The sequence below is a fragment of the Zootoca vivipara genome, chromosome 13 (assembly GCF_965207765.1).
Source record: "Zootoca vivipara chromosome 13, rZooViv2.hap1.1, whole genome shotgun sequence".
Taxonomy (NCBI): domain Eukaryota; kingdom Metazoa; phylum Chordata; class Lepidosauria; order Squamata; family Lacertidae; genus Zootoca; species Zootoca vivipara.
Window position 1 is genome coordinate 25,688,181 of NC_142596.1, and position 23,708 is coordinate 25,711,888.

Here is a 23,708-nt window from a genome sequence, read left to right on the forward strand (position 1 = left end):
TGTCCAACCATCTCGTCCTCTGTCGTCCCCTTCTCCTAGTGCCCTCAATCTTTCCCAACATCAGGGTCTTTTCCAAGGATTCTTCTCTTCTCATGAGGTGGCCAAAGTATTGGAGCCTCAGCTTCACAATCTGTCCTAACAGTATTATCCAGCTCATATTTTACCATCTGGTTAACAAGTAAAAAATGGGAGGTCTTGTCCTATGCTTCGCTGAAATCAAAATATACTATGCCTGTGCCGTTTCTATGATCTACCAAACTAGTAACTACCAAAAAATGAAATAAGGTTGATCTGGCATGGCTTGTTCTTGAGAAACCCATGTTGGCCACTGGTAATCAGTGCATTATTTTCTATGCTCATAGGATGACTACTTATTAATCTGTTTGAGATTTCCCCCAGTATCTGTGTCAGACTGGTAGAACTCTACTTACCCAGATGGGCCTTTCATCCCTCTTGGAAGATATGAACAATATTTGCCCATCTCCAGCCTTCCAGCACCTCACCTGTTCTTGAAGAATTTTCAGAGATTGAAGATAGTGGTTTTGAAATAACACCTCCTACAGGTTCCTTCAGCATTCTAGGGTGTCATTATCCTTGGCCTGGAGACTTCAGGCCATTTAAAGTAGCTAGGTGTTCTTAATCCACCTTCTTACCTACTCCTGCCATTGATCTTCTTCTTGCACAAAAGGGAACATATTTGCATTTTTTTGAACCAGTGTTTAACTCCAGTAGTAGAAGTGGGAACCTGCTATCTGCAGAAAAATTAACTCAGATTTGTCTTTTTAAAACCTGCCTTAGGGGTGGAACCCTCTCATTTTTAGGCTTGGTCAGAATGGTCCAGAAACCTCTTCTTATCCATCTACAGATAGAGATTTTATGTCATCCAAAGTGTCAGAGCTTTGTAATTTAGAGGTTAATGAGCTTCTGATCTATTGTTCTTGTCACACCACTACTTTGAGTTGGAGAGGAGTAAATTACATATGATTAGTCCCAGTAGTACATGTTTTAGAAATGAAAAGTAATCAAGTAGCAACTTTTTAATTAAAATTCTGTCAGGATTAACGTAAATTTGTCACTCCCAGTCTATAATCCCCCCTTTTTTATTCCTTCAAATCTTGCTTACCTAGCAGTCAGCGGCAACAAAAAGAGGACTAGTGTGTCAGAGATATCTTTTAAAGAACCGAGAGAAATAAACAGGAGACAAATCTTTTTACAGCGCATGATCTGTAATGAATGATTAAGTAAAAACACTTTATGTGAAATTATGATGTTAATAATGCTTCCGTCCCCGCGAATTTATTACACATTCACCAGGCTGCTTGCTTTGATTTTGATAAAATGGAGCGGTGACCGAGTGCGAGTGATGATTTTTATTTTTAGAATTCTCCTTTGCAAGAGCAAATTTCCTAGATACTGCTGCTACTGTAATTATGTACAAAACCAATCACTCATTATACTTAGGATACATTATCTTCGAGACAGATGAGGCTAAATAAGCAAGACATTAATAATTCATCCGGCAGTTCATTATGCATGTGTTTGCCTGCTTTGTAGCTCAAATAAGCACCTCATCAAACTGATGCCTGCGCTTAAACAATAGTTCTGTGTTATTGCCGCCACATTCAAGTTTACGCTTGTTAAACTGCTACTTGGATTATTTTATCAAGCATTCATTTATTTTATTTGTGGCCTTCTGTTGCCAAAAGGAATTTCTGAGAGCTTTGGGTACCTGATTGGACAATGAATACTCTTAGTTCTCCAAGTATTCTCAGCCAAGGCTGGGTTACCCCTTGTGCTAAATGCGCTTCAGGCTAGGACCCCAGCCAAATTGTGGCCCCTGCTGCTCCTGGCGGCTGCCAGCATTCTTGTAATATTGTGCATGTGAGCTCAAGTCTGCCTGCAATGTCACTTTGCGAACCATGGCAGGCAAAACTGGGGAACTGAGTGCCACTGGGAATAGCCATGGCATGCAACAGATCACAGCTCCCAGAGCGGCAGATTGGAGAGGGGATGAGGCTGGCCTGCCACCTCTGCAGTTTTCATGCCTTAGGTCTGAGGGTTAGACTAAAAAGCATCTCGGGGTCTCTGAAGTCATTTCATTTTGATCATTAACATTAAGATTCTAATGCAACTCAAGTAAGTTTGTACAGAACATCAAGGAAGCCCATTAAGAAGAAATAACATGCATGCAAATTCTACTAAGCTTCCTCCATTGTTCTTGTGTATTACTGCATGCACCACTGAAATTAAAACACTTTGGTGAATTGGCTCTGAAATGACTTGGCAAATATCACACGCAGTGGTCAAAACACCTTTGTCCTTCTGCCACCACGTTCTTCTAGAAATGGAGCACAGTTTTGCTTGCACGTTATTATTTACCTCTTTATTGAAACTGGCCAATCAATAGCACTTTGCTAAGAAATAAAAGAAGGTGAGAAAACACATCTTGGGCAAAAATTCCATATCGATCTGAGCATTTTGCTTTCAGATCCAGCCAGTGCTGCACTGTTAAGAAAACAACTATTTAAAGAGTTCCTAAGCTCTTAAGATCATGTTTTAAGGTATATCCCAGAAAACTTAAATGAAAAACAATTTCTGTAATGTGTCACGTTCACCCAAGGGCATCACTTTAAAAATGCCATACGTTACCGGTACATTAGGAAAAGCCCTGGCAAGTCAAAAGCAAAATCACAGAGAGCGTTCATATATTATAATTGCATGAGAGACAATATGGCAACCTTTGTCAGCCTGGTGCCCTCCACATGTTTTGAACTACAACTCCCAACATCCCTAGCTAGCATGGGATATAATACTACAGCACATCTACTGGTGACCCCTCTAGAAATTTAAAGAAATTTAGGTTTCAAAATTTGCAGAATTGGATCCATAGGATCCAACTCCTAGGGCCCAATGTCCCCTTGCTACTACCCAATGAAATATTCAGCTGATTATATTTATCTTGTGGGATTGGTGTTTTCAGATACAGTGGTACCTTGGTTTAAGAACAGCCTTGTTTATGAACTATTCGGTTTAAGAACTCCGCAAAACCGGAAGTAGTGTCCCGGTTTGCGAACTTTACCTCGGTCTAAGAACGGAATCCGAATGGTGGAAGGGCACTGGCGGCAGGAGGCCTCATTAGGGAAAGGGTGCATCGGTTTAAGAACGGTTTCGGTTTACGAACGGATTTCCGGAACGGATTAAGTTCGTAAACCGAGGTACCACTGTACTATTGCAACACATTTTTAAATTTATCTATGCCACTCCAGTGGCTGTATGATTTCTCTTTTACTTTCTCTTTTAAGCTGTGTAAACAGAATCAGTTTTTGCAGTTTAAAAACTGCTTAAAAGGTAAAGGGACCCCTAACTATCAGGTCCAGTCGTGGACGACTCAGGAGTTGCAGTGCTCATCTCGCTTTACTGGCTGAGGGAGCTGGCGTACGGCTTCCGGGTCATGTGGCCAGCATGACTAAGCTGCTTCTGGCAAACCAGAGCAGTGCACGGAAACGCCATTTACCTTCCCACCAGAGCGGTACCTATTTACTACTTGCTCTTTGATGTGCTTTCAAACTGCTAGGTTGGCAGGAGCAGGGACCGAGCAACAGGAGCTCACTCCGTCACGGGGATTCAAACCGCCAACCCATGCCCACATGCAATCACTGCTTGGGGTCCACCCCTTGATGTCCACCTTGTTGTCTGCAGAGGCCCCTAGCCGCCAGCATTTTCAGTTTTCACTTGTTATGTATATGAAGCTATTTATCTTTGCTGAGCCACCTTGGGAGGGCTGTGTCCATAGAATATAATAATAATAATAATAATAATAATAATAATAATAATAATAATAATAATATTGTGTTACCAAACACTGTTTATTATTGCTCCTGTGACTATAAAGTTAGCCTCAAATATTACAATTTGTGTCTGTTAGGAAGTAAATTGTTTTTGCCGGATTTATAATAAACTCCAGATTTAGCTTCATGTTTGTAAAAGGGTTCTGTACCGAAGCAAGAATACATATGTCTGGCCTTCCCCAACCTGGTGCCCTCCAGGTGTTTGGGGCCACATTTTGCATCAGCCCCAGCCAGCATAGCCATTCATGGTGGCTGGGACTGATGGCAGATGCAGTTCAAAACATCTGGAAGGCATCAAATCTGGGAAGGCTGTATTAGTGCTTCGTCACAGTCAGGTTTTTTTCCCTTCTGCTTTTTTTGTCAGCCTGCTGTGGTCAGCCGCTATGTTGCCATGAGCAATTCGATCAGACATGCCAACTTTTCCCTCATCTACTATAATGTTTTCCTTCATATGTGCAAGGCTCATGGGGTTGGATATGATGTCCAGGTAGGAAGATTTGCATTTAAATGAAATAGAGGTAGGAAAGTAGCTTGGAAGGAGGAACAGCACACAAATCCATTCTAGAAAAGTTAGTACCGGTATCTCCTAATTTTTGGCCCCTGTGATTCTCTCACATATCTCCATAATCCATGAGAATCTTTCTGTAAACTCTGAGAGTCTAACACGGATTATCATCTATCACTAACCCAATCTCAAAGCCTGAAAACCTCTTTTCAAATTCAAGCTTCTGAATTGAAACACATCTTGCTGGCTTGTTGCAACTGTTGTCAGATTCTACTCATATGGGCTTTAAGGGGGTGGGGCTTATAGATCAGCTAGCATGGTTTCCAGACAACTTTACATGTCAGCCAAGAAGCAAAAAGCTCTGAGGCCTGGTTTTAAAGTGCCCACCTCTCTCTAATTCTGATTATTCACATAGTAATACAGTTTAGCATCTTACTTTTTTAAGAGGAGTTGTTGTTTATATTGTGCAATGCTAACACTTTTCCCTCTACTCCAACAGCAGAAAGAAGGAACTGTTTTTACTCTGTATGAAGACCATAAAAGGCTCAAATTTGGAATTATGTAAGTTTTCAAGAGTGACTTCTGGAAGCATCTTGAAAATCCTCTAGTTGAACACCTCTACTCCCTTCTGTGGGCTAAGGGTTAGTCTTCCATACATGCTCCTGAGAAAGTAACTCATTCGCAGATGTATCTAGCCCTGGGTAAGGCCCCCAAATGGTGCAGGGAATTCCATAGATGTACATAGACGATGAGCATGACCAAGCAGCATGTCCTCTTCTGCCCAAGTCCCACTGAAACAGTTCAACCCATACTTGTTACAGTGGAACTTTAAAGGGACGTGTTTACAGCAGCATGCTCTAATATTACTACTACAGTGATGTTTTCATACCACTGGTGGTATCTAGCCACATACCTGATGCCCAAAGTGAAAAGGCTTGGAATGACTCAACCTCTTGCTCTCCTCTGCTACTTGATTAATAAAAATTATTTATTACACAAATCCTTTCTACTGACAAGTTAAAATGGAGCCTCATCTTTCATATCTCCCTGAAGATTGCCACCTTACGAGATTGAAAATATTCATTAAATTCCTTGGTCTGACAGGCCCAAATGAGAGGGCGATTGTTCTTAAGCCTGCGAATGGAATCATTGGCAAAGTCATTTGTTTGGATATCATTAACAGAACAATTGGAGAACATCTCCAGGGGGTCCTCATGACCTTTGCTCAGCAACTCTTCATCATCTATCAAGAATTATCAGCACCTAATATGCATGCCGAGACCAATTTTAAGGTGAGGTGTTAATTAACTAACGATCCCAGTTAAATTTCTGTTAGAGGACAGAAAACACCTCATGCTGTATTATAAACAACTGTTAAGCCATCCTGCGTTCTTTCCATAGCAGTACATGTTTTACTGCTGGTACAGGTCAATATTGAAGGATTCCGAGTCAATCTGCTAGTTATTTTTTTTTTTAGATGTGGTAACATAGACTTGCTTGAGCTGGGAGCCACTGGTATGCTTGAAAGGATTCTTTAAAAGCAATTAGGTTTTCATCTTAAATTAATCCTTTCTTGGAGTTCCTAATTGGTGGCACAGAAAAGTATTCATGCAGTCCTTCCTAAAGCCTACTCTTACTGATTTACAAAATGAAACCATCAAGATATATTGAAACATACATTAAGAAATGACAAAGCTTGATTAGTTTCTGATGCCCAGGCCAAAGAAGGGACTTCTGTTTTAGTGCACCCCAGCAGGACCTACCACTAGGGCTGAGTCTGACACTTACTTTTCCTGGGTCTCTGGAATAGGAGCCATTTCGCTACTTAGCTCCAATCAGAACAGAGTGGCTGCCATGTTATATTTCCCAGAATGCAGTGCTACTAGATAAGTTCATCTAGTGGGAGGGATTGAGTGACTGGCAGGTACAGTGGTGCCAGGGGAGCAAGTGATGGTGGACACCAGTGGTTAGGAAGGGGCTGATTGAAGTGGGGTCCAAGTCAGCGCCAAGGGGGCTCATTGGTAGCCTTAAGCTAAAGGCCTACTCAGGCCTGGTACTGGCCATGTTATCAACTATCAGGAGAACCTGACAGACATGCCACAAAATGATCTAGGTCGAAACTCCACAGCAGTGTCAGAAGGTAGATTAGTTGGGCCTTTTAAAAAACGCACAGTACTTCAAAGGAGTCGAGGAGACTTACTAGTATTTTGTGCTATAGCCCCATGATGGGGAACTTTGAGCCCTCCAGATGTTTCTGGACCATTCAAGCTGGGGCTAATGGGTGTTGGGAATCCAACAATATTGAGAGGTCCAAAGGTTTCCCACATTGCTCCTGGTGAAACACTGCAAATCCTGACTACTTCAGCCTTAGCCTGAATGAGATTGAGCATGTTGCTTCAGCTCTGTGTTGCCTTTAGTTACTACTCAGACCAAGGAGGCTGCCAAATCTGGCAGTTGGTTTGGCCAGTCGTGAAGAGTGACTCTTTCTTTGTGTTCCTGATACTACTGGTGCAATGATGAGCAGGGAGCATAAACAACTGTTCTACCACTTGAAGTGTTTGATTTTGTTATAGAGAGCTGTCCAAGAGATTGAAAAAATTCTGGGAGTTACAGAGGAAAACAAGTTAAAATTTGAAGAGGAAGAGGAGCACTTGAAAGCACAAGCTTCCACAAAAAAGTTAGTAGACATTAAAAGTAATCTTTCGTCACCCTTATTCTCATGTCTCTGGGGAAAATAAGTTATTCATTTTCAAATAGCCCTTTTCAGTCACTTTATGCCCACAAACTCTGCCAGAGTGTGACTGTCTGTTGACCTCCCAACCATGTTGCCTGGCTCATGGCAACCCTATCCTTCACCTGGGCCACAACAGTCAAAGCTTCATTTCTCAGATTTGGGTTGTGTCTGGTTTTTTAAAATTATGTTTTGTGAAAGTATGTCATGGGGGGGGAGGTGACATCCCAAATACAACCTGTGGAAGGAGACACATTTGGTTTAATTCTACACTATATTTGCTCTCATAATTCAACTACTTTAGAAACAAATAGTAAAATGTTAGTATACAATAAATCTCTCCCTGTGCTTTAGGGTGGGGTGGCACTGAATGCAGGGAAAAGTTCTTTTTTTAAAAAACAAACAAACCTTAAATTGTTTTTTAGTTATAATTTATTTCTTCTTGTAGGTGAAGCTCACTGAACATCTTTAAATTATCTGCCTGGTTTCCAGTGCTAAAGTACCCCAAACTGCAATAAACACTCCACCTACAACTGTGTTTTGGACTGTTGAAAAATACGTGTATCAGAACATAGACCAGTGTCAATAGTGAATCCTGACTCACAGAATTTGTTTTCACTGAAAATTTTGTATCAGATGTTATTACCTTTATATAGCTTAGAGGAGTATTGATATATACTTCCAATAAAATTAAGTGTATTTATTTCTGAAAATATTTTTGGCATTTTTAGCTTCCTTTTTGGGGGGAGGGGGGATCCTTTAATTTCCCAAGCTTTTTCCATATGAAAGCTTTCCTAACAGAATACAGGATTTCTTGGACATTCCTTTTCCTGAATAACTAGAGTACATTTGTAGGAGTCCATAGATGGGCCACTCCTCTTCTACCAGATTCCATATAAGTGTGCTCATATTCCACTTCACAAGTCTTTATGGGTTTCAGCTCTGGCATTGGGGGTTGGGGGAAGGTTTTGGAGCTGAGTCCTGGTGATATTATTTGTATCACTTTCATTCATAAAACATATAACATTTTCCAAGTGCAGTACACAGATTGAAAATAGGTGAGTCCCATACCCAGATGTTTACAATCTAAACACAACAGGCAAAAACAGACCGAATGGGAGCATCAGAAGAACCTTACTTTCTGGCTCACATCAAATGGGACCCATGTAGTCCACTCTTCTATTTTCACAACGGCAAGACAGATACTTCAATGAGAAGCCTTCAAACAGTGCATTTATTTCATTTATATACCACTTTGGTTTACAATTTAAAATATCGGGATAAGCAAATGCTATAAAAATATTCTCAGGCCAACTTCAGGAATGCAGGAACACTCATCCAGAGGCATCCTGGAGGTACTGTATTGTAAAGCCATCGTGTCCTTTATCCATTGATAACCTGATCCTCTTTTCCATAAATTTGTTATAGGTGGAAATAAGCAAACTTGAGCATGAGTTCTTCAAAGATACAAAATGCTGAAAAACACCAGCTAGTAGGGAAACAGGGCCAGGAGGGGAAGGGTGAGACAATAGCTGGTCTCTTTTAGTTACAGCAGCTGCTGGCCTGATCCTGCTGTCACCTTTTTTTGATAATGACTCCAGAGACAAGAGCATCACCCCCACCCAAACAGGTGACTTTTCAAAGTCCCAATGTGCAGCTATACTCCAAAACAGTAGCTTCAAAACTATTAGCACATCCAAGTTCTTGGTGTCACAAACACACACTTATTTTCCCTTCCATTGTAATTTCATTCCAGCCCAGGCAAGGTCCTGGGGATACAAGATACTGGCTGCCCATGAAATGCAATGGCACCCAAAGGGCTGCTCTAGAGACATATTCCCACCCAACCCACCCCCCCCAAAACCCTAGCACCAGTATCCAGGTCTCTATTGTCTTGCCTACAACCCCACCCCCATTGTTTCCGCTAATAAAGAAATATATTAAAGCTCTCCCTGCTCTATTAATTATCCAAAGGTAAAGTTGAGTCAAAATGTGTTACTGACGATGATTAATAATTAGTAGCTTGTAAGTGCATTCTAGTACATAAACAGGGTACGTGGTTGCGTAGTAATTGATTAATTAGCACAATCTTGCTCTACAGCTCACTGGTCTAAGATTGCTGAGTTTGAAATATTGTTTATAATTATCCAAATTTGAAGGATGAGGGGTGGGTGAGAGCGGGAGGGGGAAGAGAGGCTGCTCCCGTTTCTTCGCTCGCTCTTCTGCGCAATTATTCTCCTCACATCACAGACGATGCTTAATGGTTCAGAGCCACGCGTTTCCCTCAGATAAATCACCACAGAGTTCATTTGTTTGTTTGTTCGAATTGCAACAGCTTTCTAATACAAACACTCCGGTGGAAAGAATACTTTTTATTTAAGTCGTGTGTACTAGTTGTATTAGAAAAGGGTGCTTGAGGCTGAGGACCATGTTGTTGTTGTTTGTTGTTGTTTTGCTGTTATTAGTGTTATGTTGACATGAGGGGCGCGCAAGCTTGGCCTCTCAGCGGAAAAGATCCTCGCAGACGGCTAGGCGCGCCCCCGCTTCCCCGCCTCGCGCGTCGTCCAGTCAGGAGCGCGCGAGGAGTCAAACAAATTCAGTAGGCCGGCTCTGGCGCAGGCGCAGAGCGGTTGTCGGGAAGCTACTGGCGCATGCGCAGAGGGTGCAGGGGAGCTCCAGGAAGAGGGGGGAGGAGAGGGGCCGCTGCTGTTTCCCGGGATGCGGGGGGGGGAGTGGCGTTGCTTCGTGTCTTTCCAGGTTATGGAAGGTCGTTGCCAGGGGCAAGTAAGTGAAGCAGGAACCTCGCCTTGATCGGGGGCAATTAACGAGGGGGGAGGGGCTGCAAAGGGGGTGGAGTTGTTTTAGGAGAAGGGCAGCAGATCCTGAAGAAAAGTCTCCCTCAGCAACGTGGACAATTGAGGAGGGAGGGGCATGTCAACAATAGAAGCTACCTGGGAAAGGGGTCAGCAAGTAGTTTGAGGTGGGGGGTCTGAAGGAAAAAAATTGGCTGTCTCCCCTCCCCCCCCAAAAAAAATCATTGGAGGGAACCATATTTGTAGGAGACACAGAAATCCACCCTCCCCCAGGATATTGTGGGGACGGAGAGCAAGACATGGGGAGGCAGGTGGGCTGGGGTGCCTTCCAGCCCTCCTCAAGTAGCCTTGCCCTCCTGAAGCAGGTGCATCAGGGCTTCCTCCGAATGGCCCTCTTGCCCAAGGGGGGCCCTGCTAAGCCCAAAGCCTCCGAAGTGTTGAGCCAGCACCTGCTGCAGAGGGGGCTGCCCCACTGGACCTCCTACTGCGTCAAGTACAGCGCGGTGCACAATGACCAGTTTGGGCTCTCCAACTTCAACTGGGAGGTGAAGGGGACAAACTACCACATCCTGCGAACCGGCTGCTTCCCTTTCATCAAGTACCACTGTTCCCGAGCGCCCCACCAGGACCTGGCGATGCAGAACTACTTCTTCACAGCTCTCAAACTAATAAACTTTGGTGAGTGGCGTCTTCGAATGGGCTGTGCCTGTACAGAGGTGGCACACACAGCCAGGGCTAGAGGCGCAATGAGACCCTGAATAGAGTTAACACCTGATGTAACGGGGAGATGACTTAAACCAAGGAAGATACAACAAAGTATTTTACACAGCACCTATGGAACTCACTCCCACAGGGCCAGGGCCAAAGGTGACAGGGAAAGAATCAGAATTAGAAGTGCATAGGGCAACTGATGTGACTCTTACCTTTGCGCAGTACACTACAATCCAGCCATACAAATCCAGGTTTCTGCGTACACACACACACACTTTTCTATCCATTCAAGTAAGCAAGAGTAATTGTCACAGTTCAAGGACATGTTCCAGCTGGGCAGAGATGCTGGAGCAGGGTCAGAGAGGGGTGTAGTCCGTGGATAGAGGGCACAAGATGCAGAAAGTCTCGAGAGTAGGATAGAGAACAAAATAGAGAGGCATCACTTGACCCTCCCAGGCCTGAGGCTCCCTACCCTGATCCTAGAATTTCTCTGAATGCATAGCAGTGTTGGCCACATCAGTGGAGAACACTGGGATATGATCACATTGAACATGTGCAAAAAACAGGACTACTTATTCCTAGTCCTCAGGAATGCAGCCAATACTTTCAGAACAAAATATATTTACTAAGGCTTTTGCATGTATCTTGTAAAAGCACATGCAGTGAAAGGCAGGGGCTTGCCAAATAAAGAATGGCACCAGGAAGGTGATCAGAACATCTTTAAGTGCAGATAATGGGTTACCTCAGCATGCTTTATGTTTTGTTGTCAAGGAACCAGCCTGGCTTTAAGGGGTGGCAAAATCATGTCTTAATTCAGCCTTGCAGTTTGCTTCTTGCAACTTGTTGGTGGAGGTGGGGTAGAGTCCTGCAGTACTACTGGTATGTTATATGAGGTTCTACTTTTTTATTTGTTCTCCCCCCCCCCTTTTTATACATAGGTATCCCAACTTTATTATATGGAATTGGCTCCTGGTTCCTTGTCAGTGTCACAGAAACTGTTCACACGCATTGTGGCCCAGTCACTATTTACTTCCTCAATAAAGAAGATGAAGGTGCCATGTACTAAACTACTCATTTCAAGGACTGACACTTTCATGGTATATTGCAGCAAAAGACAGACAGAGGGGGATTGTTGTTTGCAATCTAGTTGTGTGTAATATGTTCAAGTTTCAAGATGTCCCTATTTTTCCTTCAGTACCATTTTAGTTTTCTTTGAGTCTGGCAAAGTGCAGAATAGATTTTTAAAAAACCATGGGAAATTACTTGAAGCTACTTTTGTTTTCAAAAACTTTTGGTCTGCAAATAATAAATATAATAATGAAAATATACATTATTGGGAATTGTCTTTGCTTATTTACTGATCATGTATCTTTTGGTGCAGTGTTGCCCAACACTTGTAACACTATTCAAATGTGACTACCTCAGGGATAGCCTGCATGGTGCCTCCGGATTCTTTTGGGCTACATTTCCCATCAGCCCCAGCCAGAAAGGCCAATGGTTAGTGATGATAGGAGTTGTAGTTCTGCAACATCTGGAGGACTCAATGTTGGCTACCCCCCTGAAGTAACTTTGATTTTCAAAACAAAAATAAAATGCTATACAAAGGGTGGGGGGGGGGTCATTCCCATATAGGTAAACAAGTCCTTTGTGTAAAAGTCCAGAAAACCAGAAGAAGAAAAATTTCATTTTCACTTAGTAGTTTTGTGCATACCATTCTGGATTACTTAAGTAGGTTGTGGTGCTTAATAGAAGCTATACACAGTTTGGATATAATCTGGTCCAAACTGAGCAGTTCAGTTCAACTGATTTCAGAGATGGGTTTAAGCATCTGCTTAACTCCTATTGAAGTCAATTGAACTTTAAAAAGTAACTTTGGGTTATGCTAATGTATAGTTAATGCATGCAATGGTTTTGTGCTCTCCAAACTAAATATGCACTATTTAGTGCATATTAGGGACATGGGTGGTGCTGTGGTCCAAACCCCATGTGATGGGGTGAGCTCCCATTGCTTTGTCCTAGCTCCTGCCACCCTAGCAGTTTGAAAGCATAAATAGGTACCAGTGTGAATAGATAAATAGGTACCGCTGTGGCAGGAAGGTAAACGGCGTTTCCATGCACTCTGGCACTTATCACAGTGTTCTGTGCACCAGAAGTGGTTTACTCATGCTGGCCACATGACCCGGAAAGCTGTCTGCGAACAAATGCTGGCTCCCTTGGCCTGAAAGTGGAGATGAGCGCTGCATCCCATAGTCAAATTTGACTGGACTTAACCGCCCAGGGGTCCTTTACCTTTATGCACTATAGTTTTCTTTGAACTTTCTGAACCTATTATTATTGCTTAATTGACGAAGAACAAAGTGTTGCAGGACAGATTAAATTTGGCTGGCAGCACTAAGACTCTATGGATAAATTTGATTTAAATTAGTTCAGCATTTTTCCCCTCAGGAAGAGATATTTCTTGCAATGAAAATAAATATCACAAAATTATTTTTAAAGCGTAAAGCTACAATGAAATGTATGCACAAGTATGTGTCTTAAAATGCTTACTTCAGATTTGAATTGTGAATGGCTTTGCTTCTCTTCAAAGCAACTGTAAACAAATCTGTAATCAAGGAAACACTTAACCTAATATATTTGGTACCGAGGAATATTTCTAACACAGGTTAAATAAATAGTTTACATTGCGGAGTAGCTGTTGTACTATATTAAGCTTCATTAATAATAAAAGTGAGTATTAGCATTTTGCTAGACTAGCGGGAACTGATTTTTCCCAGTAATGGGCAAAATTAAATAAGTGCAACTCATAAGTTTAAAATCAAATACTGCTCATTCATTGCTCCTTATTTTGTCAATATTCTGCTGTAAAGGTTTGGTCTCAACACAAGACTGATAAAATGTTTTTTAATTACCACACTATAAATACAGTTTTTCCTTGGAGTGGCCCCTCTGCTAGCTGCAGCGTATTTGATTTCTGATAATGGAGACTGCTGACTTTGCTTACCTGTTTTTCGATAAGTGGAGGCAACATGACTCCTTGTCCATACAGTGATGGGCATCCCTCCTTGGAGAACCTCTTTGACAAAGTACTCTATTGATCCACTAGAATTCAGTGCTGCTTGCAGCATTAAATAGCGACTTGATTTCTTGCTCTGCTCTCACTGTGTAACAATTAAGCAAATGTAACATTTTCTTTTATTACATGAAAATCAATGGACCTCTTGCACTTCTGAAGTTGATCATGGTGAGGGATGAACTTGGAAGATGGCTGAGGGCAGAGTTCAAATATAATAATATCACTTGTTGGATTCATTAGGACCAGTGGGTGACCTGTTGAAGTACTTGAAGGGAACAAATGCTGCTCAAAAAATGTTACACTTCTCGTGTATACATGAGAGAGTTTGTTTATTTTGCAGGGATTATTCCTTTGGGGTGTCAACTAACTGAAGCCTGCTTCCTTTTGCTCATATGGCTGTGTAGGACAGATGTGTGACTATGGAATTTGGAACTCAATGCCTCAATATCATTTCAACATCCACTGAAAACATGACTTTTTTACGCAGACTTTTAGGAATTGTTGACACATCTGAGATGTATTGGATAGACTGGACTTCATATGTATTTCCCATTTAATTTAAATTACATGTATTGTTCTCTGCCTTATATCAAGTCAGACCATTAGTCCATCTAGCTCAATATTGTCTAAATTGATAGGCTGTGGCTCTCGAAGGTTTCACTCTCCCAGGTTTCCCTGGATATGTTTGGGATTGAACCTGGGGCCTTCTGTATGCTTCTGAGCTACAGTCCTTCGCCTAACAACTTGTTGCATGAATCTGCTCCAAGAAGAGTTGGAAGCCAAGTGAGGCCCTTTAAGCCTCTGCTTCCCAGACACTGCCTCAAGGCTCCTCCCACTTTGTGAGAAACTTGAAAGGACCAGGGTTCTGACTTGGTGTGCTCACTGTGCCATTGGGCTGGCAACTTACTGTAAAAGGTAGGGGAAGTGTCTGTGAGGTTCCTGCCCTGGTGCTGTGACATCTTGTTCAGTTAGCTCCTGCTTGCCTCAAGTTCAGGGGTCCCCTGATCACCAATATCCATCTCGGAGCCAAGAACCTGTCAGAAGGGGGGCTATTGTTTTGGTTTAATTATTTACTTGTGTTTTATTTATTAATTCTGTGAACCACCCTGAGATCTTTTGATGGACAGTACTGTATATAAATTTAACCACTTCTTCTTCACCTAGTCCAACTTTCTTGCCAGTGACTGTGTATGTCCTAGTCTCTGCTGGGCTTTGTGGTCATGACACTTGTTTGTCTTGCACCCCAGGAAGGGTCCACACAGGACCCCCACAGGGTCATATATATGGATATGTACACATTTTTAACAAAACATATACAGTATACCACTCGACTGTAATAAGCACTTTACCAAAAAATCAAAAAAAATATGGTCTCTATGGGAACGGGGAAGATACAGAAATACTGTATTGATGTTAAGGGCCATTTGCACCTAGTATAAAATCAGCTTAAAAGAGTTATCTTGGTGACTAAACAATTAGCAGCTCCGGGTCAACTTTGCTAGCTGAGGAACATGGATTAGTTCAATCAGTTGATCCAGAGCAGTTTCCAGCTGACGGCTTCAGGCTCATGTTTCTCAATAACCTCCCTGCCCATACATGTTACATGGTGAACTGCTTTTGGATTTGAGGGGAACCCCCAATACCCCTGCTGATTCTTGACCATTCTGTACAATTGGCCATAAATTACTCTTGGCATTCAGTTTATACCCACTTCTGAAATGTACGTGTGTTGTATATTTAAGATGACTGGAATACATAATGACCCTTAAACTTTCAGGAAATGTGATCTGCTGTATTCTCCTTTGAAACACAATAGGATTGGCCTTGTACCTCTTGCTTTAATTATCTCTTTCACTCTATACAAGGATGATGTTTAAAAGAGTGAGGGAGGGGCGACATTATAAAGGCCGAGAACTTTGTTGTTAAGCGCGATGAAACAAATGCCGATAACTGAAACCTTAGTCTTAACTCAGTTGATAGGTATCTGCATTTTTTCAGCATCCCCTTTTAAACAGTAATGACTAGTGGGAGCATCTTAACCTAAACAAGTGCTTAGCCTGACATCTTACCTGGGTCAATGGTCTAAGGTATCGAAGTTAAACTGTGTTACTGTAAATTAATGGAAAATGTAACTGCGCTTTGCTGAAAGATCAATGTCCAATAAAGGCCACACAATCAAATCTTGTTTCAATGATTGAGGTCCTTAATTGCCTTTCAAAGATAAGGTGGTAATCAACATAGGTTAAACTGATCTTTTTTACTAGTTCAATTACATGCTAATGGCCTGTGCCAAGGCAGAATCTTTAACTACTTATATGTATTAAATCTTATGTTAGTAATGAAAAATTACTTAAGCTGCCCAATCAATAAAGTGAGAGTCTTAATTACTATATTTCACTTTTAGACCTTTTGTGTGTTTGACAAATTTAGTCCACTAGAGATTTCCCAACAATAAGAAACATTATTAACAGAAGCTCTGTTCCATGGCGTATTGTTTACTAATCCAAATGGCTGGGATTTCTTGGGTGTTTTGTGTATTTGTGTTAATGTCCTGCTTGCATTAATGTCTACTAATGTCAATATGTAATGGTCTTAAGCATCTATGTTTGTATAAAGATCGATTTCTCAGATCTGATGGGAATTTATTTTAATTTCAGAACTAAACCTAGCTTCAACCTGTACGTTTTAAATCAAAAGCAATGAAAAAACAAAACTGATAGAAGTCATGGAGAGTTGTTCCACTTGGAAATGTGCGTACATACACCATAGACTTGGAAACCCATTTGTCTTGGTGGTGTTTTTTTAAAGCCCAATAATGTAAATGGGAACGCAGAACTTACCTGCCAGCTCAGCTGAGATATCAACAAGTTTTGGATCCTGCTCTCCTTGAACTCACTATTTTAGCTAGACATTGCAGGAACTTTCCAACTCAAATTCATAGTGTCTGTGCTTGCTTTCCCCTCATCCTCCTCTTCCCTTCTCCTTTTGTGTCATATCTTTCAGACTGTAAACCTTAAGGTTGGCTTTATCGTATTGATATTTGTAAGCTGCTTTGGGAGTCTTCTTTCGACTGGCATGCAGGGTTGAAATCCTTTAAATAAATAAGCCAACATGTAAACTAGTGAAGCTGTTCATTTAGATATTTAAGGATTAGTGCTAAGGTACAATAAATAGCACAAGGAGCAAAGAAAAAAGAAAAGAAAAGAAAAAAGAAAAGAAATCTAGTGACTTTCACCTTTCAAAATGGTATTTTAGGTACTCTACTTGCTGAAAAGGGACCCAGGTGGCGCTGTGGTTAAACCACTGAGCCTAGGGCTTGCTGATCAGAAGGTCGGCGGTTTGAATCCCTGTGACGGGGTGAGCTCCCGTTGCTTGGTCCCAGCTCCTGCCAACCTAGCAGTTCGAAAGCACGTCAAAGTGCAAGTAGATAAATAGGAACCGCTACAGCGGGAAGGTAAACGGCGTTTCCATGTGCTGCTCTGGTTTGCCAGAAGCGGCTTTGTCATGCTGGCCACATGACCTGGAAGCTATACACCGGCTCCCTCGGCCAATAATGCGAGATGAGCGCGCAACCCCAGAGTCGGTCACGACTGGACCTAATGGTCAGGGGTCCCTTTACCTTTACCTTACTTGCTGAAAAACTCTTAATTGTACACAGAAAGTAAACTAATGCCTATTGTCATTCATGATTAATTGACCCATTCCAATTGTTTGGATTTGTTGACCTTGCAAAACCTGATATTTTGTAACTTGAAAAAAAGCTTCCATGAACAGTTTGGAAGAACACAGTAAAGGTACTTACAGAGATTAAATTAATGTACAGTACAGGTAACCAGGTACATCACCACCAAACAAAACCCCAAGTTGAAACTAGTCAGGAAAATTTATCAGTGGAATATGCTTATGCTACATAGATTTGTGAAGCTTGATTATTTACATCACTTATTTCCTAAAATTCTAATATTAAATACATGGTGCTATATTTTATAAAATAATTAAATTTAATTAAATAATAACAATGCTATGAAGTGGCTCTTGAGGAATGCTGAACAGGTCACAAATACTTTATTTGATGGCATGCATGTTCCATTGACAATGTACAGCTAAGCAAAGTTCAGATGAGAAGCATTTGCTATTTAAAATGGAAATGTGGATTGACACTCATATACAATGCTAAGTAAGGGATAGTATAACAGCCTTTCTGCTTTAAAAAAAAGCAAGGTAGCATGCACAGGCAGCCAAGTAGGCTTGCAGCTTGGTGGGCTACCTCCCTAAATTTTATCTGTAGCTCACCCTAAATTTCCCCCCAAATAATTACATTTATGGTACATCCATAGTGACTGTCAATATTGTATCAACGTTAAATTACCGTAATCCTGTTCTTTTAAGTTACAATAAGGACGTTACTGGAGCCCTGGATTTGAATGAATTTATACTACATTTTGTAGCATTGAAGAAAATGTTTGTTATAAACTATGATTTCTAAACTATAATAATAATAATTTATTATTTGTACCCCGCCCATCTGGCTGGGTTTCCCCAGCCACTCTGGGCGGCTTCCAACAAAAATGTGAAATACATTAAAATGTCACACATTAAAAACTTCCCTGAACAGGGCTATAAACTATACTCCAGTTGTAGCTTATTCTTGTTTCTTCTACTAACGAGTTATTTTTTATTTTAATCTTTTTTGCTAGTTGGTAGCAAGAAAGGTACGGTAACAATTGTTGAAGTTGCTTAGTGCATTTGCTTGAATGTTTAACTTGCAGTAAGGCTGCGAAAAATAAGGATTAACTTAAAACAGTTTATGAACCTATCTTAAAAAGGCCTGCAGACCAGATAATCTACTTTCCTACTTTTTTGTCATTGTCCCACCCCACCCCACCCCCACGAATTTATAGGCTGTCTACGGGCCTTAGATTTGCTTTAATGATGCTTTCACCATTTCAAGCACAGTTTATGAGCTCTGGACTGGTTCATTACAAAACTTTTCTTCCAATTATACTAGTACTACTAATTGAACCCAAGTGCAAAACGTGATATAAAGCACTTGTTAACACAAAAGCCTGGCTTGCTTGCTATTCTGCCCCCTCCAAAGCTTTCATTTAAAAAAGCACTTTTAAAGAAAAGAACATATAAAGTTTCTGTTTTCGGGGGTGGGAGGAACAGGTAGAATTATGAACGCTATAAAAACAACGTGCCTTAGTTAACCCAAATGCATAAATCTATTTGAATTCCTCTTCTTTGAAGAACTGACATTAAGATATGGTCATTATATGCCTTGTGATTCATGGGCCTTGTTACATATATGCTTTGTAATGTATGAATAATTTAGTAAGAAAAATCACAATAATTTTGTTGTTACTCAAAAATTTATAGCTTGGCAAAAACAATTACAGAGCCCCTGAAGCTGGTGGAAGGAGGTTGAGTAACATAGTTAATGTGGCCCAATCTGTACCTTTCACTCTGAATGTGTTCTGTAATAATGTAGTGCATATTGCACTTAAGCACCTTTTCATTTTGTTTCATGGGAAAAGGACAAAATTGCCACCCTGTTGCAGTGAAAGGAATGGGATGCACACACCAGTCAATGTACAGATAAAATAAATGATGCATTACTGTATGGTAGCCCGCTGTAACCAGGGGGGGTTATAGTTAGAGCAACCAAATCTGGTCCAAAGTGATATTTAGAAGAAAAAAATGAGAATCTGATTATTGGCTGAAATATCTAAACTGTTGTTAAGACTGAGAAAAAAATAAATAAATTTGTGGTGCATTTGTGCATGCCAAAGGGGCCTTTTCTCTAGTAATGCCCTCTACAGAACCATCTTACCTCTAAGGCTGCATGCACACCATATATTTAAAGCACATTACTTCTTCTGAGAATACTGGGAACTGTAGTTTGCTAAGGGTGCTGGGAATTGTAGCTCTGAGGGGTAAACTACAGTCCCCATAATTATTTGGAGAAAGGTTTGCTTTATATGTATGGCGTGCATACAGCCTGAGTTATAGCAGGCAGAAACGATAGTATTTCAGCGCCTGTTGAAAACTTGTTTCTTCTCCCAGGCCATTTCTGACAATTAATGGTCAGTCTATTCTTGATCTGTTTGCTTTGGCTCCACTGTTCTTATGATTATTACAGTATTTAGGTGTTGGCTTTACTGGCTTTACTGTGATTTTTACATTGTGCTGTACACTGCTTTGTGATTTTAAGTGAAAAGCAGTATTGAAATGTATATATATTTAATCAATGTGTTCTCACTCCCACTGCTGTACATTTTTGATGTACAGTATTGAGGAATTCAGTCTCCTGGTACTGATCTGCTTTGTCACCATGGTTGGGTTCCCTAGAGCTATTTCAAGAGCACGCTCAGGATTGGATGGATATTCACAGTTGGGGGGGGGCTTTTGAACTACAGACCCCTATGCCCCACAAATTACCCAGAGATGCATTTTAAATAAAAGGACACATTCTACTCATATAAAAACACCAGGCAGGCCCCACAAGTAACCCAGAGATGCATTTTAAATAAAAGGACACATTCTACTCATGTAAAAACATGCTGATTCCTGGACTGTCCGCGGGCCGGATTGAGAAGGCGACTGGGCTGCATCTGGCCCCCGGGCCTTAATTTGGGGACCCCTGATCTAGGAGAAGGAAAACTCCTGATCCTAAACCTCTACTGCCTTGTGGCTATACTCATTTGTGAGAAAGGATTTGGGAGTAAACCCTGAAGAACAATCTGTATCCACTGCCTTGTGGTACATTTTCGGGAGAAGAAAAGGCTAAGCAGTAAACCCTACACAAATCAAGAGTGGGGTTCCTAAGGCAGTTGGATGACATATTGTATGCCTCCTTCTGGCAACTCCTGCAGCCCAACTGGTGCCAAGTGTATTGCTCCGTTTTCCTTTGCACCACATCAGCGAGTCCAAGAGGGGGATATTGTCTGGGTAGCCCAGAACCTTGATACACACTCCCCAGGCTAAAGCAGCAAAAACAACACAGAAGGCATTATAAAGTTATAAACTCAGAAGTTGTGAGCTCAACCAGATTGGCATACAGCCTAACAATTTAACTTCACCCTCAAAGGCACACTCCTCCATTGTCTCGGGAGACAGACGGATGCCAACAAGTGCCATATTTCTGACACAAACAGCTTCAAACTTATCAGTTTTCAAAAGAAACTTGCCACTGTTGCCAAGTGGAGTAGGAAACTGCTACAGTATTTGAGAAATACAGTATGCCTTGGCAATGCAGAGTGATTTGCACATATTTTTGGCTCCAGGGCTGTTTTGGGGGTTGATAAAGAATGTATGCACACATTTTTTTTACATATTTGAATTTGCCTCCCTGAGTCATTTCAGGCTTCCCCAACCTGGGGTCTCCAGACGTTTATGTGCTGCGACTGCTTCCAAAGTTCTGTTTGTGTCATTTGATCCATATTTACTCATTCTCACATGCAAAGCACCGCTTGATGCTGCAGTAATCAAGCAAACTGTCCCCGTGACTCTATGATAGCATATATTGGTAGAGCTTGGAACATACAAGTGACATTTGGGAAATTGTAAGTTGGAGTCTGGTAGAATTAATTCATGCTTCTCATCTGTTTAACCTTTGCACTACGCAAACTCCTTTGGTACTGTGCTTTGAATAAATTAATCAATAAATGTCTTAAGGGGTAACTCATTGACATTAAGTGATCTTGAGTATGCAATCTAAGTCAATGTCAGAGTCATTGTTTTATAGGACTAGAATATTTTTTTCTAAGCTCTGTAGCTGGTTTGTTTGTTCCTGTATTCTCCATAGAATTGAAAACACTGCTGCTTTGCAAATATCTGAGGTGCCTTAGAAGGAAAAATATTAAAAAGCTGAAGTTTGATTACTGCTGTCTCAATGCAAACTGGAATAAGGAATTGCGGCAGAGAATAGCCATGTTGAAAAGCTACATAATATTTATGCAAATCTGGTAAGTTGAATTGGTTTTCCCTATAGGTTTATGAATGAATATATATATATATATATATATATATATATATATATATATATATATATATATTAGGGTGGGACTGTAAGGCCATAGAAAAGCTGTGATTTCATAGCCTATTCTTTACAACTTAATAGAAAATGAATTTTCATTGAATGGTACATAGGGACTTCTGGCAGAAGGTTCATTTCAACAGCACTGAAAGTCCATGTGGACAGTCACTATTCCTGGAATATTCTCGAGATGAGACTATTAAGGTTTTTTTTTTTGGTACCAGTTTAAATTATAAAGTTATTGAACAGAAAGATAATTTATCTTCGCTAATGGCCATTCAAGGATTAAACTTTAAAAAAGCCCTAAACCATCTAGAATTTTAATGAGTGGGAGCCAAAGACTTTCATGAATTATATCAAATATTGCTAGCAGGGCTCTTCTTTATTTTTCTTCTTTTTGGGGGGGGGGGGGAAATGTAATGAATTTGAATCAAATTATGAAGTTCACCAATTACCCTGAATGATAAAGACTACAGCCTATTCACACATGGTATTGTACTGTATGAGTTTCTCTGTTTATTTTGCAGGAGCTGACACGCCCCCCCTTTTTTACAAGTGCGTTATAGTGATACCTACCGCATGGTGTTTGCACTCAGTATGTGCTAAATTACTACTACTGAACATGGAGGTTCTGTCCAATTGTCATGGCTAATAACCATCTAGACTTGTGACTATAAACTTACCTTGTGGCAATGAGTACCCAAAGTTCATTTTCCATCGTGTGAAAAAGCATTTTCCTTTTGAAATGAACTTAATAGTCAATGTATTTAATTGGATGAATGCTAGTATTAGGGCATTGGGATGCATGGATCACTTTCTCTCTACTGTTCATTTCCTTGTTTTTTTAATCTGTCCTAGAGATTTGTTGGGCTAGGGGAGAGGGGGTTGCAAGAGAAATCTGGGATAGGTGCAGCAGAAGAAAGGGACACTTGGGCACCTGGTAAAGGTTTCAATGAGCAGGATTCACAGCAAGTGTAAAGGCTTAATCCTGGATAGAGTCAAGAGCAAATCTTAAAACAACCACCAAACCAGTGCATAATAAGATAATTTGTTTTGCTTTCTTGGTACTTCCGACTTGGCAGAGCCATAAGGAACATGGATTTGGGCTACCAATGTCCAGAAGCTATTTTGGATGGGATGGGAATAAACTCGAGAGAAGATGGAGGCTCCATGGGTCAGGGGATCTACTAATCCAGGTGTGTTGGACAGGGTTGTCATCCCCATGAAGCAATAGGTCTGCAGCTTGGGGTTGTTCTGGCTTGGGCAGACTCCTAAACCGGGATGGGGAGACAAATGCTAATAATTAAGGAACTTTGAGAACATTAAGTCTACCTACGAAAAGCAGCCACCACTTCTGGTACGCCCCCAAACATTCTTTTTGAGAAACATTTATCCTTTAAAGGGGTAAGCTTCTTCGTTGTTGATATTGTTAAATAGCAGTTAGAATCCCTTGTTGGTCTACTGCAACTCACCCAGAGATCTACCAATAGATCCCACTGTACCTTCTGCCCAGCCCTGTCTTAGACCCACTAAGTATGCAGGTGGGGGGGAGCAATTTAGTAACTTCATCTGGTATGTCAGCTGCACCCTTTTCTGGAGAAAGCGCACCTGGCCTTAGCCATTCATGGCTTCATGCTCAACACTAGCCATTGAAGAAGTCTGCAAACTATGGCAACACACCACCCCAATCTCCACAAGAGGTGCAACATTCCAGGGGTTGCAACATGTGGAAATTGGTCTGTGTTCCCTGTTGGGACAATGAGGCACACCAAGAGACTGTGGTGTCTTTTTGAAATATGGTTTTATTTGCACATATATAGAACCTGCACCTAGACGGAGGGATTGCATTCACATTCATGGAGCGTCTGGCTTAAGGGCAGCATTGGATTCAAAGGACAGCAAAAAGCCACCTTCAGTGTTTCTTAGTTCCAGCCTATCATCCCTTGCCCCCTGCCCACATGGAGTTCTGCCCCTAATCCTCCTTCTCCT

General features: G+C 41.2%; 2 protein-coding genes across 4 annotated transcripts in view; both read left to right on the forward strand.

Annotated features, from left to right (window-relative positions):
- Positions 1-7,799, forward strand: part of IQCH (IQ motif containing H) — an 86,505-nt gene extending 78,706 nt beyond the window's left edge. Inside the window, exons 18-22 of one of the 2 annotated variants that reach the window (XM_088657035.1) lie at positions 4,213-4,335; positions 4,853-4,914; positions 5,537-5,645; positions 6,927-7,030; positions 7,533-7,799. In XM_088657035.1, coding sequence (XP_088513161.1) covers positions 4,213-4,335; positions 4,853-4,914; positions 5,537-5,645; positions 6,927-7,030; positions 7,533-7,536 — 402 coding nt within the window. In that variant the 3' untranslated portion in view covers positions 7,537-7,799. The remainder of the gene's footprint in view (positions 1-4,212; positions 4,336-4,852; positions 4,915-5,536; positions 5,646-6,926; positions 7,031-7,532) is intronic. The other variant, XM_088657036.1, reaches the window with a different exon arrangement.
- Positions 7,800-9,776: 1,977 nt separating this feature from the next.
- C13H15orf61 (chromosome 13 C15orf61 homolog) lies at positions 9,777-22,434 on the forward strand. Of its 2 annotated transcripts, XM_088657040.1 has the most exons (3): positions 9,777-10,575; positions 21,489-21,648; positions 22,247-22,434. In XM_088657040.1, exons 1-3 carry the CDS (start codon positions 10,197-10,199, stop codon positions 22,251-22,253), a joined length of 546 nt encoding a protein of 181 aa, XP_088513166.1. In that variant the 5' UTR covers positions 9,777-10,196; the 3' UTR covers positions 22,254-22,434. The 2 variants fall into 2 exon arrangements, with proteins under 2 accessions (XP_088513166.1, XP_034988175.1); XM_035132284.3 differs by lacking the exons at positions 21,489-21,648; positions 22,247-22,434 and adding an exon at positions 11,547-11,675.
- The last annotated feature ends 1,274 nt before the right edge of the window (positions 22,435-23,708 follow it).

Excerpts from the sequence above, each read along its gene's own strand:
- C13H15orf61 (XM_088657040.1), top strand. The coding sequence starts at position 10,197 with ATGGGGAGGCAGGTGGGCTGGGGTGCCTTCCAGCCCTCCTCAAGTAGC. Across the intron at positions 10,576-21,488 it reads TCTCAAACTAATAAACTTTG|AATTGAAAACACTGCTGCTT; the intron begins GTGAGTGGCGTC and ends TATTCTCCATAG.